The following is a 17,723-nucleotide window of genomic DNA, read 5'->3' on the forward strand; positions in this document are numbered from 1 at the left end:
GTCTCTTTTAGTCACATGATACACACAGGAGTTAGAACTCGATTGCATAACCATTATTTTTGATGACTTTTGATGGTCTAATAATTTTTTCTGCGACTGTATGTGTTAACATTCGTCTTAAATTACTTGTTTTTGTCCAACATGTTGTATATTATATTGTATATGGTCAGGGTTTTCAATAAGTTAATATTAGCATGACGCGTTTAACCCTTCCCAAACTTCAACATCTAATGCAAATACAAACATCTGACTACAAAAAAACCAAAAAAAACAAGATGATGACAACCAAATGCAACAGAGTGGCATCGAAGTGACTATTTTGGCCGTTTCCTTTCTTCTTGTTCCTCCTAATTGCATCCTTGCGATCATCTTTAGTTTTATTTCTTAGGCCCCATCTCATCTCCATGTTTCCATGTCCCTATAGTCACATTTGTTGTTGTACAGTTTCTCTTGTTTCTCTTTATCTCCATTCACATTCCCCTCCTCTTCTTTCCTCATATAGCTTTTCCTTCTTTGCCTGTTTTCTTCACTTCCTCTCATTTCCTTCCTCCTTTCTTCTCTCCTCGTGTCACCTCTCCTTGTTTCCTCTCATCTGTCCTTGGCCGCTTCACTCCTCTCCTCTCCAGCTGATCTTCCAAACTTGGTCATGTTCTTCGTTCTGCAGCCAAATACTGGGAGCTTTAAACAGCATCCATCACACTCTCACACACACACTCACACAGAGGGCTCTGGCCTTTACTTTGTTTCTATTTTAGCTCGACTCGCTCAGACGGTGGTCATGGCTCGCTGCAAGAGTTACTTACGAGGACTGGACATCTGTGTGACTGTGCTGCTACTGGTGAGACAACCGCTAACTGCTATCTGTATGTTTGTGTTTGATGAGGAACAGCTGGAATCAAAAGAAGTCAGGGTTATGAAATCCACCCCATCAATCCTTAAAATACGCTTTTTGTCAGGTTTAACTTCTGATTTCATTTTCCTCTCATGTCAGTAGCTTTATTAATGTCATATTTTCTTAACTGCTAATGAAAAATAAAATTTATAGCAAAGGAGTATCTGCTAAATCTGACCATGAAGCTGTCTGACTTCCAGGAAATTGTTTAATTAATCAATCTACATGGAAATTGTGTAATGTTGGAATTAATTTTACTTCTTTATTATTATTATTATTATTATTATTATTATTATTATTATTATTATTATTATTATTATTATTATTATTTCAATGCTCATAAACACTGCAATTCCTATTAGTTTTTGAATGTATTTTTGGATGACCCATTATTAGTGAACAGGCTTTAGTTTCACCTGTACATGAGTTGATGGAGATGATATGATTCAGGGTGAAGAGGACCACTGACCACATTGTTTTGTGGATTTATTCATAATTCATATATGAGTCTGTGCAAATTAATTGATAAAACATTGAGTCTTTTCATGTCTCATGTCATATTGAGTCTGTGCTTTATCTGAATTTTCTTTTCCCTGACAACTATCCAATTAAATCAACTTGAAATCAGCTTTTAATAATAAAAAAATGTATTCAGTGTATTAAAAACATATTTTTGATGGGTTTTTTTTTGTTTTTTTTTTAAACAGGTCAGTATTTTCAGGCAAAGCCAAAACCGTTTGCAGAATCTTTGCATATATGTATTTTGGCTTTTCATGAGCTTCATTTGTTCAACAAATCACTTCCATTATATGACAGACTACAACTTAAGCAACCAATGAAAGAGCACGTGTGTGGTTTTTGTTTCTGGTCCTATTAGAGAATGTGTTTAAAAATGGATGCCAAAATATATCATTTAACCCTGGTACTTTTTCTTGCTTATGTTGCCGTAGGTCACAAACCCTGTCTCCTCTATTTAAGTCAGTACATTATTTCCTACAAGTTGAAGGTTTTATTAGGCTGATTTGCGTTGAGGTCATTTGAAGTTTGTTAAATGATGATATAAAATAGAGACAGAACTATTTATATATACTATACTTATTAACCTGGGTCCATAGGGCGTTCACAAAATTTACAGATCAGAAGAATACAGCGTTGACAGTGGCTGGTGAGGAAATGGAAATGCCAAAGTTTGATTTATTTATTACTTGGTTGTTATTGTGCTATTGTCGTTTCCTGCTCCAAATGTTAATATTATATACATCATATTTAAAGATGAACTCAAAAAACATTTCCAGGAATTTTTTTATCTGGGTAAAAGAATTCCTGGTAATCTGCTTGGTTTGTGTTTCCACCACACCTCAAACATTTTGTCAAATCAGATTTGATGGTTTTGAGTCACCAACTCAAAGTACTGCTGAATTTCGGCATCTGCAAATGCACTACAAACTCCTTGTCCTCCATCCACTTCTTGTAGCGTTTCTACTTTTGCTCTATTTTCCAAATGATCAAAACACAAACCAAGTATAGTTTGTAGAAACAGAATAATCAAGTTTGCAGTCACACACTGGCTTAAACATTGTGGACATTCCTCAGCACACAGCCCCACTGTTGAAGAATTCTGGGTAATCTGAACTTCCTGCTGAGGAAAAGGAGCTAATTTTCAATTTATTGAGTGTTTTTCTACCAACATATTAAAAACACAGGAATAATATTGTGGCTTTTCAGGATTCTTATCATATGTAAGCGTAATTAAATTAGAACGTCCCTAAGAAATGATTAAAACCTGCTGTAATTTAAGATAAATCTCTTAAAGCAGCTTAGAAAAATGATTTGAGCAAAATTAGAGGCGCAAACAGAGCAAGAACTATGGCAAAATACTATAAAACTATCTAGAAATTGTTAAAGTATATATTGTGTGAGAGTGTGCAGGGAAAAAAGACAGATCATTGTAATGATTTCTATCAAGGGACCCATGAAAGAGTTCGGTTAGCATCTCTGTGCAGACTTTTGTTGTTCTATTGTACCATAGCAACATGAAGTATGCCTGAGTCATCCATCTTTATATACACTCTCTGCTTCACATTCTCACAGAGCTGCTTGGCATTGCACCTCCTTCATCTCCTAATGAGCAGTGAAATCCGCCCAGTGAAGCAGGATACACAATAATATACCATTCACAAAAACAGAGGACTAGCATAGCATCTTAGCCGGAGCTAAAGTCTGTTATTCTATGTTTCTTGTGATTGAATAAAATCTGACTCTAATCCTTTCATATTATTAAAACGGTAGTGCAGCAGCTGATAAAACCAAGTGATAAGATTTACAGTCAGTGGTGTGGGAAAGTTTACAGAGGGGCTCTTGGAAACTTAAAACTGAAAGAAATCAGAGTTTTTCCAAAGCAGCAGGAGTTTAAACTGTCTGACTGTGAGACATATGACGTCTGGGACTCAGATCTCAGACCGGTGAACGTCTCTCTGGAGACGACTGACACTTTCAGTGGAATGTAGCTGCTGTTAAAGACTTCCTCCACCTCTGCAGAGTCAGTAATAGTTTAATAATTATTTATGTTGCATTATCACTCCACAGGTGTCGGGACTGGTGATGATCGGTGTCGGCTTCTCCTCCATCGATGGTAATGTACCAGTTGCTGAGGTAAATAAATGTGTGTTTACAGCAGACACACAGGAAAGGGCATCCAACAGAAATTCACAAAAGTTGCTTTTCTCAAAAGCCATCCGCATATATTTTTATATATATATTTATTTAGGTTTAACTAAATGTGCCAATAAGATCCATAATGGTCTGTCTTGCAGTTGTTCGACCAGTTGTCCAGTAGCGATGGTTTGATGGTCCTGCAGGTCCTGGGTCCAATTACAGTGGTTTTATCTATTCTGGGTGTTTCTGCTGCATCTTTAGACCTCAAACCTCTGCTGCTGCTGGTGAGGCACACACACACTTTGGCTGTCAATGTTCTGAGTTGGAGACTTACCCTTACTTGAAGAACACACTTTATAGTCATTGTATTTCCAACTAAATGTTGGTGCACCTCTAAAATGATACTCTGAAAACAATATGTACATAAATATAACACATTACACAAAAATACAATTGATTTCAAGAGATGGTCAGTTAAAAAAATGCTTTTGAAAAGAATCATAATTGTCCAAGTTAAAAGTAAATGAATAAATATAATTGCATATTGTCATAGTTTCATTCGTTGGGCTTTCAATGCAGAGTTCAGTGTGGTTACAGCTCTGGGAAAGAAAATGTTATGTAAGATTTATGTAATATAAATGTATGAATATAATTACACAACTATGCAATATGTAAGATTTATGCTTATATATTATATCAAATATTTGCATCATTCTTCATTTTTATTCAGTGCAACATCCTGTTTCATTTGGTTTTTTTTATCACATCAGCTTTTGTATTTCATTAGGATGAAATTACCATATGTATGTATGTAAGAATGTATGTGTGTGTGTATGTATGTATGTGTGTATGTATGTATGTATGGACAATACTTGAAGAACAGTGTAATATAATGAGTTTTTAATGTAAAAGATACAGACACAGTCTCTGTCTGACTATATTGTCAGCAAAATGAATGCATAGTTACTTTTTATTTCATAAATTGAACAAAAATAAAAACGTATAAATTAATAGATAAATAAATATACTCTTGTGGCATGTCCAGTGGTCTGTGTGCCATAAATGTTCCAAAGTCTTATGTTCTTTTTACTAGTTTAATTAGTAAAAGATCACAACCTAACAGATGTCTTCAGGAAGTATCAGCTGGTGCCAGTTTCAAAGCCTTTAAATACTCGGACTCCTCAAACCTTGTGCAAACACTCAGGTCACACAGTTTTCTCTAAACAGCTCTGTAAGACGACAAAGTTGTTAATGTCCACAGCGCAGGAGTGAAGTGTCTTCAGCAGCTTCCACTGTGTGAAATATGATGAAAAGATGGCAGTTGAGGAGAAGTGTGGAGGTCAAGATGAAATCTGGAGGATCGAGAACAAGCTCAGAGAAAACTGGTCGTACACTGGTGAAAATGTCAAATCAAAACTGCTGTTTATAAAAAAAAAAAAAAAAAAAAACTACAGGAAGGTTTAGCAAAATAGTGGAAGACCTTCATGGACCTTCATGTGTCCTAGGGACGGAAAAAAAAGTGTCAAGGGAATTTGTACCTGACCAGCCCACTCTCCAGGGGGCATGGATGGGGCGGTAGTGGTCAGCTGAAAAAAATGTCATGTTCCATAAAACAGTGATATTATTTAAGTTTACATAATACAATCAGCCCACAGCCGGGCCACCTGCACCAATACTCACCCTGTTGTGGGCCTCTGGCCACAACCTTATGGACTGCCTATCCATTGGCAACAGCAGTTTTCTGTTTTTCTCCTCTCACTGGCCACACCGGCCCACTGACCCAGCGGCCCAAACCCCTGTAACTCCTGATGTGTCCTGATCATAAAATCTAACATCATCGTCTACAAAGACCTCACATGTTTTGGCATCAAGTGTTGTGAACTGACGAAGTTAAAATAGAGCTACAATCAGCGATGGTATGTGTGGGCAAAAACAGGAGCAGCACGTCATGACGGACCATGTGGATCCATCATGCACTGGGATTGTGCATGCAGTGGCCCAGGAATTCCAGGTAGATGGAGCAATGGATTCTAAATGGTAAATGGACTGAGCTTATAGAGTGCATTTTCTACACCTTCATGGTGCCCAAAGTGCTTTAAAAGGAATCGCATTCACCCATACACACACACACACACACACGCACGCACCTACGCACGCACGAACACACACACACACACACACACACACACACACACACACACACACACACACACACACACACACACCAGTAGGGGGCTTTCGCCATGCAAGGTGCTGCCATGCCCTATTGGAAGGAATTTAAGGTTCAATGTCGTGCCCAAGGACACTTCGGCATGTGGACAGTCGGAGCCAGGATTCAAACTGCCAACACTTAAAAAGCTTGAAAAAGCATGGATTCTACAACAGTAAAATGATCCAAAACATACTTGGAGATCCACCCTGGACGACCTCAGGACACACAAGCTTGAGCTTTTACAAATACCACAGTTGTGAATTTATTTTCTTTTATTGTTTGTTTGTTTGTTTAATTTATGTAATAAAAAGTAGCTATGAAATAATGTTGCTGTTAATATTTGCCTTTTTCCTACAGAGACTGTGTTTATATCTTTTTATTACAATTTATTTTTTTTTCATGGGGTGCTCAACTTTTTTTTTTTTTTGGCATATAACTGAATATATCACTCGTGACCAATGTGAACTAACTTATATTACCTCATCTATGACCACAGTTTAGGCTACAGCAGCTGCTGTCATCCTACACAACCATAAAATTCCTTGTTGTTTTGAGTAGCACTCTTAGTACCAGACATTATATATTACACTAAAACAACCCATGACCCTCATATGTGTTTGTATTAATAAACTGTGAAAGAACTTATATTTAGTAGAACTCATGCTTAAGAGTCTAGTTTCAACCAGCTCTAAATATAAACTGTCATGAGCTAACTTTTGTTACAATGTGATGCTATATAAATAAACTTGATTTGATTTGATGCCTTGTCTAGATTAATGTGGATTTTTGCAAAATTAACATTTTTCTCTACATTTGGGCCTCTCATCGACACAATTGTTTTGTGGACAGACATAATGAAGAGATTAGAAAATAAATATAAACCTACACCTGAAACATTAAATACATACATACAATTATCATGTTACGTCATACAATTATAAGTCAGTGTTTCACCTGCAGTGGATTGTAGCACCAACACTTGGGGGAGTCAGAGAAATGTAGTGGAGTTGTGGCAAACTCTAGAGAATTTAAAGACTACACATAAAAACAAATTAAACTTTCAAGGTTACTCAAGTTAAGTTGTCGTTGCTGCTCATCTGTATGTTAACCTAAAGCCTCTGCATCTGCTATGTTCAACATTATCTGTAAGTCTGCAGTGCCCACAGTTAAAACTGAGGGAGTAAATACATCTATAGTAGTGTGGACAAGCTATTAATACTAATTACATATTTCTATTTGTAAAGTAATGACATAAAGCCTCAAAACCAAAGAAGCATACTCCATAGGTTTAGGCAGTGTGTGAATGTAGCATTGGCAATATACAGTCACGGAAAAAAAATATTAGACCACCCTTGTTTTCTTCAATTTCTTGGTCATTTTAATGCTTGGTACAACTAAAGGTACATTTGTTTGGACAAATAGAATTCCACTCTATTATGATATGACACCAGAGCCAACTGGCAAAACGGGAGAAAAAGGACCTTCATGTCATCTCCCTGGATCTCGCTAACCCCATTCCCCATGACAGATGATCCAGAGCCTCGGACGATACTATAGCACAAGCCTGAAGGACAGGTACCAGGTGAAACAGCTGGACATCAGTGCTGGCCTACAGTCCATCAGTAACACCCAACTACCTGGTAAGCTAAGGATCTGGTGGCTTCAGTTTGGTCTCCTACCCAGGATGTTGTGCCCCTTGCAGTGTATGAAGTCCCCATCTCAACAGTAGAGGAGCTGGAAGAAGGAGTCACAGCTTACATCAAAAAGTGGCTTGGACTCCCATGATGCCTCACCAACATAGGCCTCTACGGTCTATCAAGTTGCCCCTCACCAGTCTCACGGAGGAATTCAAGTGTGCTAAACCACAACTCCAGATGATGCTGAACAAATCCCAAGACAAGGTGATGAGGTATAATGCACCAACTTTGGCAACTGGACGCAAATGGACTCCAGCAGCAGCAGCAGAGGAAGCAACATCAGCCCTCACACATGCTGGCATTGTGGGGAACGTTTAGCACGGAAGAGGAGGCCTTGGCCTAACAACTAGCCACCCAGCATGGAGCAAGGCCACTGCACCAACACAGAGGAAGATGGTGGTGGAAGAAATATGCCGTCAGGAGGAGGCTGCAAGGCAGTCTCCCTCAGCAAACAGGGACAATGGACATGGTGGGACAATGTGGAGAGGAGGAGGCTCCGCTGGAGAGATATGTGGGCCAGGGAAGCGCAAAGCCTGAGCTTTACCATCAGGGCTACTTAGAATGTACTTCCAACACCAGCTAATCTCCATCAGTGGTTTGGGGGGAACCCAGCTTGTACCCTTTGCTTCAGACCAGCCTCCCTCCGGCGCATTCTAACAGGGTGTAAGGCCAGTCTCACCCAAGGACGGTACACTTGGCACCATAACCGAGTCTTAAAGAGCCTTGCGGCCACCCTGGAAGCTATATGAGCTGCCATCAACTCCCTACCACTGCCAGTATCCAATCCCCCATGGACAACTACTTTTGTCTGCGAAGGGACTGAAGCAACCAGGAGCAGCTCTGCACTGTCAGAGAGAGGCCAGCTGCACTTCGCACGTGACTGGAAGATGCTGGTGGATATTGGCCAATAACTGGTGTTTCCTCCAGAGATTGCCACCACCACCTTACGATTTCATCTGGTACTCTGGTCCCCCTCCGTAAAGATGGTCTACATCATCGAGCTTACCGCACCCTGGGAGGATTCCGTAGATGAGTCATATGAACGGAAACACCTGCACTATGCTGAACTAGCCACTGAAGCACAACATTGTGGCCGGAACACAGAAGTCCACCCAGTGGAAGTAGGATGCAGAGAGGTTTGTGGCAACATCTACCACCAAACTCATTAGAGACCTGGGAGTCAGGGGCCAAAGCCTGCACGCAACCATCAAAACTCATTGGAGGCAGCAGAAAGAAGCAGCCAGTGGCTTTGGATAAAGAGGAATGACCCCACTTGGGCCCACAAGTAGTGGGTCAGGGACTGTGTGTGGTCGGCTCGGGCTTGGGGGGAGGCTGCCGGATGTGGGCATGATGCTGATCACCCTGTAGCTGGCCACCTCCGGGGAGGCTGTATAGTGTAAATGGCTGAAACACCCTATGATCCTAAGGAACACTACTGATGACACGCTTCCCCTGTGTGCCCTGGGGGGGCGTCCTGTTCCCTGGGTTGGGCCTGGGCTGGACGCAAGCCTCCTGGTTGCATTTCCACTTTGCACAATATTCACCAATGTGCATTTGTATGTACTTGCGCAAAGGATATAAACATCTTACCCTGTGTTTTGGAATCTGATAACAACAAAAATAGCTCATAGTTGTTGAATTTCAGAGCTGATATCTATCCATTTTCTATGTTTTCTTGGTAATAACCAAAACCACTTCAGTTCTTCCATCAATATCTATGGCATTGTACTGACAAAAACAATGCTTTTAGGCATTCCATGTTTTCTTTTCTGCCTGTTTTAGTCACATGATACACACAGGAGTTAGTACTTGATTGCATAACCATTGTTTTTGATGACTTTTGATGGTCTAATAATTTTTTCCGTGACTGTATGTCCTGTTTCTGAGTAGAGAGATGTGCACATTATTTAAGACATTTGTCTGGTCAGTGTTTGAAATTCACACAATCTCTGAATACTAGGAGTCAAAATGTCTGTCAGAAAAAACAGGTCACTGTAAACTGTATTTTTTTTTTGTCTTCAGTTTGCTGCTCTGACGTTCGTGGAGTTTGTGGCTCTGATCATTGTGGCCTCACCTCTGCTTCAGGTTCAAGCCCAGGTAACTGTCTACTTCTCTGATCTGTCTCCATACACCCTATTGACCTTTCACTGCTGCCCCCTACAGGCTGCAGAGATCATTACAATATGTAATGTGGACGTTGGAGCCTGAACCAATATTATTTTAACCTCCTAAGACCCAGGAAATGTCAGCAAAGTACAAGCTTTTTTTGTTTTTTATTAAATAAGTGGAAATATATGAAACATCATGATGCAACAGTTTTTTCAGATGCAGTTTTTAAAATTTTTATGGAATGTCCTTTGTGGTGGACAGTTTTCTTTTGTTTTTGTTTTTTTGTATAAAGTTGTGAAACTCTTTTCCACAAATATGGACAGAAAACCCATAGCTGCGTCGTAGGAGGTTAAGCCTTAAAAGATTTCACAGAATTCAGAATTATCACAGAGTTGTTTTTATTCCTTCTGTTTTTAAGCCTTTAAACACAAACGCCACCCATTTTAGATGAAATAGACTTTTTAGAGAGTTAATTTATTGCAGTTTAGTACTTTTTTTTTAAATTGATGATTTTATGGGCCCATATGTTTCTTAGTGTTTCTTTTACTGAACTGAGATTTACTGTCCAAAATACATATTAACGATAAATATTCTGAAGATAAAAATTCTATAGTCACTTTGAAGTAGGAGAAAGAATGTGAACAAATGAATTGTTTGAAATTAATGTAATGGGGAATTTGACTGGAAGGGGAAAATGCGGTATTTTCACACTCCATTTATTATGTCGAAATACAATAATACAATTTGAATTACGCTGGAGGGAATGTGGGGCAGTGGGTGACTTCACCCGTATATTCTGGGATTGTCCAAAAATACAAGATTTCTGGAAAAAGGTCCAAAAGGAGATTGAACAGATTCTGAGTATTAATTTCCCCTTGGACCCAGCACTTTACATTCTGGGTAGAATTCCTGATGGAAATTCAAATTATTTATTGAGAATCCTGCGTCTGATAGTGAGAAAGATGATAACAGTTGCCTGGTTAAAACCACAGCTGCTCACCATAATGCAGTAAAGAGACAAGGGGAAAAAAGGTGTTTATCATGGAGAAGATCACTGCAAGACTACAGCTGAAAACAGACTGGTTTGTCAAAAGATAGACATTATTAGTACAGGCAATGCCAGAACTCTAGTCACTTCCCCCCTTTGTTTTTTGTTTTTTTTCTCTCTTTTCTTTTTGCTTTCTTTTTTTTAAATCTTCTTATGTGTAAAGTACTTGAAGAGAGGGTGAGGAATGGACTATGAGAACTATGTTTTATGTATAAGTATAAGTTACTAACTGCTACTCATGAAGACATAGTCCAAAAAAACATTAATTTGGGATCACGTGAAGCAAATTTAACTGTACATGTTGTATATCTCCTCAGTGTTTGTTGGATTTGTGTTTATGTGTGTATGTCAAATAAAAAAATCGCTTCAAAAAAATAAATAAATGTAATGTCATCAAATGTATGGAGAACTATCATCATGTCAGCAAATAAGTGTTTGTTGATCTTTTCTTTGGAAAAATCAATTCATCTTCAGATATACAGGGTGGGGAAGCAAAATTTACAATGAACATTTAGTTGTTTTTTCTCAGCAGGCACTACGTCAATTGTTTTGAAACCAAACATATATTGATGTCATAATCATACCTAACACTATTATCCATACCTTTTCTGAAACTTTTGTCCATATGAGTAATCAGGAAAGCAAACGTCTAAGAGTGTGTGATTTGCTGAATGCACTCGTCACACCAAAGGAGATTTCAAAAATAGTTGGAGTGTCCATAAAGACTGTTTATAAAGTAAAGAAGAGAATGACTATGAGCAAAACTATTACGAGAAAGTCTGGAAGATACTATTAAAGAAGAATGGGAGAAGTTGTCACCCGAATATTTGAGGAACACTTGCGCAAGTTTCAGGAAGTGTGTGAAGGCAGTTATTGAGAAAGAAGGAGGACACATAGAATAAAAACATTTTCTATTATGTCAATTTTCTTGTGGCAAATAAATTCTCATGACTTTCAATAAACTAATTGGTCATACACTGTCTTTTAATCCCTGCCTCAAAATATTGTAAATTTTGCTTCCCCACCCTGTAATAATCTTTAGATTTACTGATAAAGAAGATAACCATTATAAGAAGCCCAGACAAAGCTAAAAGAATATGAATCTAACAATCATTGCTGACTGTGGGATATGTAGTTTACTGAAACATGAACAACACCAAAATGAAACCCACTGTCTTTAGTAATAAACTGAGATTAAAATGATCTACCAAGCACAACTAAAATATGTGTTTTTTTGTTTATTATTATTATTATTATTATTATTATTATTATTATTATTATTTTTTTTTTTTTTTTTTATTATTTTTTTTTTACACACAAACATTTTTACATGAATGAATCTTTTTGGCAGAACTGAGATTTACTTTGATCTGTTACTGATCTATAAGCTGATCTCTTTTTCAGTAAATCCTCTGATGCTATCTCTTGAAGTTTGGACAGTACTGAATGTAATTACATTTGTTTTATGTTAATGTTTGGTGTTTTGTGCAGATGGACAGTGCTGTGGAGGATGTGTTTGTGAATGTGACTCCTCTTCACAGAGCCGATCCTTACATCATAGGAGAACTGAACAAACTCCAAGCCTCAGTAAGAAGACAGACAAAACTCTTCATTCAGTTCAGAACACATTAAAAACCTTAATAATCCTGTTTGGAAAATAAACAGCCCTCTGGTGGTCACTAGTGGAACTGCAGCCGTATGTGTGTGTTTGTGTTTTTCAGGACTCTTGTTGTGGTTTGAGGAGTTTTGAGGACTGGGAGGCCCACCTTCCTGTCTCCTGTTTCTGCATACCTCCCACTCCTCATTCCCCCACTAATATGAAGCAGAGGTAAACAGTAACAAGAAAACAGTAAAAAAAAAAAAAAAAAAAAAAAAAAAAAAAAAGAAACACACATCTTTCCTGTGACCTGACCTGATCTAAAGTGAGAAACATTTATATACTGTTTTAGAAAGGGTTTATGTCTTTGAGTGGGTTTTCTGCTAATTTATACAAGTGTGTTTGCAAGTGTTTTTTCAGAATTTGCAGTGTTTTTATGCCTATAGGAGAAACTTACATCCTTAAGGTCTGGATGTTAAATGATGAAACTACAAAAACTAGACCTATTCTTAGTGTTTTATGATTTATTGATTTTATAATGGTGCTCATGTTTGTCTTCCTTGTGTTCTGCAGTTCTGACTCTGGTAACTTCACCGTAGCGGGGTCCTGTCTGTTGGTGGGTAGTGACCTTAACCCCCCAGCCCAACATGTTACAGATAAATTGTGGGTTCATGCCAAGGTGACTACAGCACATCAAAACTTCTACTTTTTTTTTTTTTTTTTTTTTTTTTTAGTGTTTTCAGTGTCCATTTTTTCACATTTTTTCCCCCCTCATTCTTCTTTCTATTTCCCTCATTGCTTAATGCTACTACTTTATGCATTTTTGTTCCAGCTTTAAGGTTTGATTGTTTATTTGAGGCCATATTAGTCTCTGCAGTTTGATCCTACATGATTAGTCTAATTGCTTCAGTACAAAATTACTCATCTGATGGATTGTCATCTGTAACTAACTGTAGACTATTTCCTTATTTTCACTTATAGGCAACAATATGGCAAGTGTCTCGTATAGTACTGAATATTGATCTTTGACCTCTGTATTGCAGCCATGTGGTCGCATCCTGAAAAGCTACCTGAGTTTCCCCATCAAACTACGAATAGGAATCATTTCAGCCGTCACCACAATCACGGTACAAATGCACTCTCTCTCTCTTTTTTTTTTATTTTTATTTTTATTTTTTGTTCATTTTTTTTTTTTTTATTTTCAAGGATTTGACCAAATTTGACATGGATGTACTGCTTTTATCTTAATAGATGCAATTGTTTTAGTAGTTTCTGTAAATGTTTTAAATTAAAGTTAACAAGTAACAGATTTTTTTTTATTTATAATTTTAATCATCTGAACCAAAAAGCGAAGGAATATTAATTAAATATTTATCAGTGAATTATTTTAGTAGTAATTTAATGACCATTCAAATAAGACTGCAGATACATTTACATGTTAATAGATTAACTTTTAAAACAAGTTCATGGGTTTTCATGAAGTGTCTAGTCAGTTTCATTCCTAACAAATTGGGTTTAATAAAGTGTTATTACATAAGTAGATATTACACATTTTGATTGTTTTTGAAGTGTGTGCTTTTATTAATGCCACAGAATAGAATAGAATAGAATAGACTTTATTTGCCATTTGCACAAATGCATCACAGTATAGTTACATTGGAATTCTTGTTCATTTCCCTGAGTCACACAATCCGAAGAAAAAAAGACAGAAACAAAAACATAAAGAAAACATAAACACATGTAAAACATATAAAAACAGTTATTGCACAAACAGAAATATCCACTTGGAAAATAGAGTACTGCTTCAGAGAAAAAAAAAAATAAAATATATATATATATATATATATATACATACATATATATATATATATATATATATATATATATATATATATATATATATATATATATATATATATATATATGTATATATATATATATATATATACACACACACACACACACACACACACACACACAGTATATATAAAGTGTATATAAAGTACTGGAAGGTAAAAACAAGTTATTGCTCATTTGAATTAAAGTAGTGGGAAAAAGTACGAGAAAAAGTACGAGAAAAAATGTCAAATATATAGACCAATGCAGTGTATTGTGTGTTTCAGTTGACAGCTATTGCGTTGTCCCTTGTGCTGGGTCTGGAGAAGTACTGGAAGAACCCTCCTGTCGAAGCTACAGTCGACCACTACAACCGAGTGAAATACCAACCCAAACCCACCCTAACCTGACCTCTGAACTTTGACCTCTGCATCAGTTCATACTGATTACTTCAAGATTTCAATGAAACCTCATCATCCAGTGTCTTGGGAAGTTAAAAATGTCACTAAAACAGCATATTTATTTATGACACAAAGAGACTCATATAAAAGTAAAATAAAGTACTAGATTTAATCTAATTTATGTAAAAGTAAATGTGTGATTTTGGGTTTACTGGCATTTTTTTTAATGATCCAGTAGCGCAAAAGGGGACCTGTTTAGGGAGTTTTGTAGGATATTTTTTGTGGGGAGGGGTCTGCTTTCCCAGAAGTGGAGTCAGTCAACACTTGAGAGTTGAAGTAGACACTTAAAATTCATTTGTGCTGCGGAGACAGTCTGTCCCCCGTCAGGTTTATCGTAAATTCCAACAGAAACAGTCTAAAAGCTGACAAAATGTTCATGGTAAGACTAAATGGTGAGCTGTAATTTCTGCTTTTACAAAGATGTCAGTTATATCTGAAAAGAGCACGGCCAACATAAATGTAGAGCTCTTGACCTCTTATCTGAGACTTTGACTGCTGGGAAATGTGAGGAGGAGGAGGAGGAGGAGGAGGAGGAGGAGGAGGAGGAGGAGGAGGAGGAGGAGGAGGAGGAGGAGGAGGAGGAGGAGGAGGAGGAATGGCTGTTTGTTGTGATTAAATGTTTGGCTTCAGACTGTCTTTTTGTCTTTGAAAAGTACTGTATAAATAAAGTCTCCTCCTTTTTCTTCCACATGTGTATAAATGTGTTTCATGAGCAAGTTTAAAGTGCAGTTTCCTCCTGCAGCCACAAGATGACAGTAAAAACATAAATGATCCCTCCTGCTGCAGATCTCCATTTTACTTTCTATTATGTAACTGTCTTGTAACTAAAATGCACTAATGCAGTGTTTTTCAACCTTGGGGTCGGGACTCCACGTGGGGTCGCCTGAAATTCAAATGGGGTCACCTGAAATTTCTAGTAATTGACAAAAGTAAAAATAAAAACTTACTAATAAAAAATATATATGGTGAGTTGAGACATGACAAATTGTGAAGCTGAAACTGAAGCACTGTGGTACTGTTTATCTTTCAAATGTTCATTGTGGTCAGTTTCAGATGCTGCAGCTCTTTCATAATTCATAGTTTGAGTTCTTGTTTGTTCAGTATTAATTATCAGCCTTGTAAATCCAAGCTGGACTGACTACATATCCTGACCAAGGAAAATAAAATTCTCCCTTTGTGCAGTAATCTACACCTGGCTTTTCTGCCTCTGTCCATAATAATATACATTATATAGACTAAATGTCATCTAAAATTTATGTTTATTTGCAACATAGTATAGCAAACTATTACATTTCTACTATTAAAACACATTAATTTTAGTAAAAAAAAAGTCTCAGTTTTGAATGTCTGGGGTCACCAGAAATTTGTGATGTTAAAATGGGGTCACGAGCCAAAAAAGGTTGGAAACCACTGGATTAATGTGAAGAAAAATAATAGATTAACATGTTTAAGTAACTCAACACTTCCTAGACAACCACAGAGACATGAAAAAAAAAAGATTAGCAAATTAAAGTTGAATTTAAGGTCTCGATTTTAGCTTGTATACATTTACACCAGAAAAATGATAAATGGAATGTAGCCTTGGCCAGCGGATTTCTTCTGGGAGCCAAACTGATTTCAGCAATTGTTATTTTTATGCACAATGCAACCTGCACTGAAAATACAGATGTGTCACATCCCAGCCAGCATGTCCATGTGGGCCCCAAAAGAGTTACATTTGGGCTGCAAATAAGGGTCCCATTTGGGTTTGTCCACAGTTTCCATGGTGGCCCCACATGTGTTTGCTCATATCAGAGTCAAAATCAGAGATCTGAATATCACATATTATTTATTCTTCACACTATTTATCCCATGGTAATTATCTTTAATGTCATTTGTACTACTTAAATTCTATGTTTAACTAATATCTTAGTTTGCAATACTTTTCATTTTTTAAAGTAAAAAACTGTGCCTTTCACTGATATTTGCTGTTGTTTTACTGATATTTGTTGTCTGTCTGTAAATTCTTGCACTGAACCTGAGAGCTTTACCTCGTTTCGTTGTACTTGGTACAATGACAAGAGATTCTGATTCTGATTTTGATTCTGATATGGGCAAACACATGTGGGGCCACCTTGGAAACTGCGGACAAACCCACATGGGACCCTTATATGTAGCCAAACTGTAACCCTTCTGGGGCCCACATGGACATGCTGGCTGGGATGTGTCTGACCTCCTTCATGTTGCCACTCCCTCAGATCTTCCTCCTCCATCCACCTCACTGTTCCCACTGCCTGTCTCTCCACCATGGGGAGCAGAGCATTCAGCCACTCTGCTCCCCAACTCTGAAACTCCTTGCCACCGGAGCTCAGAAATACCACTTCACTCCCTCTTTTCAAATCCAAACTCAAAACCCATCTGTTTCAGACTGCTTTCTCTATGTGACCACAATTGCATTGTCCAATTTTTAATCTGCCTTTTACTTTTTTACTCTGTTTAATTGCTTGTTTTATACTCTCCTGTTTACTGTACGATGTCCTTGAATGCCAAGAAAGGTGCCTATAAATAAAATGTATTATTATTATTATTATTATTATTATTATTATTATTATTATTATTATTATTATTATTATTATTATTATTATTATTATTATTATCTTGAAACAAAGCTAGAATGGTCAGTCACATCTAGGGACAAAGCTATGATTGTTAGTCACACAATACAAGACATTTTCCATTACACATTCATTTGAGGTTCAGCAGTTGTTTTACGGTAAAGCATATCTTTGGTTCTGACCTTTGAAGGTTACAGTGATAATAATACAGTTACAGATGTAAGAATGCTGTTGCGTATTCGACTCATGAATAAAGAGCATCATGTATGCATTCAAGCTCAATTTTAGATAAAACCAGTGACACAGTTATTTTTAGTGTTTTTAGTGTAAATGCACAGATGTATAATTACTGATAGAAAAGGACACATTTCTGTCCAAATATACTGACCAACATTCAACAGTTCCTGAATTAAGAAATGAACAATGTACAAACAATGGGAATTTACAACGGGCAGCAGCTCCTCCCTTTTCTTATGTTCTGCAGCCCATGTTTGTTTTTTTCTTTTTTTGTTTACACATGCAGAATACGTCATTAATAATTTACTGCAGGTTAGGTATTTGACAGTGGGGTGTTGACAGGATATTGTCATCTAAAGCTGAAACAGTCACTAAGTGCTCACTT

The 17,723-nt window shown here is 37.2% G+C and overlaps 1 protein-coding gene across 1 annotated transcript; it reads left to right on the forward strand.

Moving 5' to 3' along the window:
* Positions 1–576: 576 nt before the first annotated feature.
* Positions 577–15,013, forward strand: LOC115430161 (uncharacterized). The gene is made up of 9 exons (XM_030150055.1): positions 577–838; positions 3,479–3,544; positions 3,706–3,831; positions 9,479–9,553; positions 12,105–12,200; positions 12,335–12,441; positions 12,784–12,889; positions 13,254–13,337; positions 14,334–15,013. Exons 1-9 carry the CDS (start codon positions 647–649, stop codon positions 14,454–14,456), a joined length of 975 nt encoding a protein of 324 aa, XP_030005915.1. The 5' UTR covers positions 577–646; the 3' UTR covers positions 14,457–15,013.
* Positions 15,014–17,723: the final 2,710 nt, after the last annotated feature.

The sequence above is a fragment of the Sphaeramia orbicularis genome, chromosome 12 (assembly GCF_902148855.1).
Source record: "Sphaeramia orbicularis chromosome 12, fSphaOr1.1, whole genome shotgun sequence".
NCBI lineage: Eukaryota > Metazoa > Chordata > Actinopteri > Kurtiformes > Apogonidae > Sphaeramia > Sphaeramia orbicularis.